Source organism: Petaurus breviceps, unplaced genomic scaffold (assembly GCF_028583685.1).
Source record: "Petaurus breviceps papuanus isolate PSGF00001 unplaced genomic scaffold, PetGlider_PUasm1.0 173, whole genome shotgun sequence".
NCBI lineage: Eukaryota > Metazoa > Chordata > Mammalia > Diprotodontia > Petauridae > Petaurus > Petaurus breviceps.
In genome coordinates, this window is record NW_027185759.1 from 1,588,963 (window position 1) to 1,590,773 (window position 1,811).

Here is a 1,811-nt window from a genome sequence, read left to right on the forward strand (position 1 = left end):
TTTTTTTGTTCACATTTACCTGTTTATTAAAATTGCTGTCAATGTTCATTAAAATAAGCCCTCCCCTGAAAATAAGCCCTCTGGTGTTTTTCTGTCCAAAAAATTTAATAAGACAGTGTCTTATTATCGGGGAAACACGGTACACATAAAAGTATATGTGAATATAAATGGACTATAAGATAACTAAATAAAAGGGCACTGGAAGGAGGGGAAGTGGGAGAATCAAAATGGAGGTGCCAGCGTGGCACAACAGGTGTCAGCAACACTGCTAAGTACAGTCCAATTACAGTATATTTAGGAAATGTGGAACAAAATCAATGCCAATACAAAACAACATAGGCGATGTAAATCTGTGGTTTTCTAAGTCACTACATGACCTCCAGGGATCTGTTTCTGCTGGAGTCTGATGCCTCCATTCTATTAGGTGGAGTAAGGAGGGCTGTACCCCAGGGATGGAGGGGGCAGCTGAGGGGATTCTGTGTGGAGCAGAGAGAAGGCCAATTTAGCTGAATCCTAGAAGGGGTATCACGTCCAATGAAGCTGGAAAGATTAGTTGAGGACAGGTTGGGTAGCTTTTTAGAAAACTGCTCTGAACCAAGCAATTAGAACCCACTTTTGTGGGGGGATTTAAGTTCTGAGCTGGCTGACTTCCAGGAGAAGTGGGTGCTTGGTGTGCATGTCTGTCTGCATGTGAATACATTTGTTTTTTGAAATGGTGGCTAATCTTGTTGAGGTTTAGGGGTGCTGGGACCCTGAAACAGCAATGCACAGGTCCTGCCTAGAATGAATTTGGCTCAAGCCTTCTTTCAGTCAATAACAAGGTTTATTAGAACACCAGTCAGGGTGGGCATGATTCTAAAAATCTGCCATATTGACCAGACTCTTACTGAATCTGCTCTATTGAATGGAGGGGCAGGATGGACCTTACATACAGAAAGACTATGGGAAGGATCTAGGAGTGACCAGATAGTCTGGGGTGAGTGGGAGGGAACAGAGAAGGACCCAGAAGTGCCAGGTGCCCCAGGGGAACACTTGGGCCTTGTGGAAGGGGTCTAGAAAGAATTAAAGAGTGGCAGGTGTAGAATTAGGGTAGGGCCAGGTGCAGACAAGGGCTAGGCTGGGTCACAGGTAACAGAATTGGAGATTGGGGCAGAGTCAAAGCCACAGCCTAGGGCAGTTGAAAGGATTATACTGAGATGGACCTCAGGTGAACCCAAGTCCATGTGGGAGTGTTCTGAGGAAGTTGGGGGGGGGCCTATACCCCATCAGTGTTCATTAACAGGCTGCCTAAGCAGTTTAGCTGCTGAGCTGAGAGGGCCTGGGGGGCTCCTTCTCTCCCTTAGGCCTCTGAACGTGTTCGATGGAATCTCAAGGCGGTGAAAGCCTCCAGTTGGAACTACTCGTACCAGAACATGAAGACGATTTCTAATGAAGTTGTGAGGAATGGAGGAGTTGTATATTCTGGCCCGGTGGGCTTCTGAAAAGAGATTCTCCTCCTGGAGTGCGCTTGAGGCTGGACTCCACCCTGAGCACTTGTAGAGAAGCTAGCAAAAACAATAAAATTACAAGCTCTTACCGAGGTCGTTGACTGTGAGGAATTGTAGCTCAGAATCTGGGCTGCTCTGCTCATGCTGTGGGCTTTCTGGGGGCTCCGGCTCCACAAGCCTCTCCCTTCCTAAGCACTGTACTAGGTAGGTGCTGTGCAGTGCCTTGGAGGAGCTGAAAACGGGGACATTTCTGGCCTCTTTTTTACCTCTGATCAAGATTTCCTTTAGGAACATTAGAATTTGACTCTCATCTGAATTTTTTTT

The 1,811-nt window shown here is 46.6% G+C and overlaps 1 protein-coding gene across 1 annotated transcript in view; it reads left to right on the forward strand.

Annotated features, from left to right (window-relative positions):
• LOC138157913 (very long-chain specific acyl-CoA dehydrogenase, mitochondrial-like) overlaps positions 1 to 1,523 on the forward strand; it is a gene marked incomplete at its 5' end in the record, with an annotated part of 25,835 nt that extends 24,312 nt beyond the window's left edge. The window contains one exon of the mRNA XM_069083682.1: positions 1,344 to 1,523. Coding sequence (XP_068939783.1) covers positions 1,344 to 1,481 — 138 coding nt within the window. The remainder of the gene's footprint in view (positions 1 to 1,343) is intronic.
• Between the last annotated feature and the right edge of the window lie 288 nt (positions 1,524 to 1,811).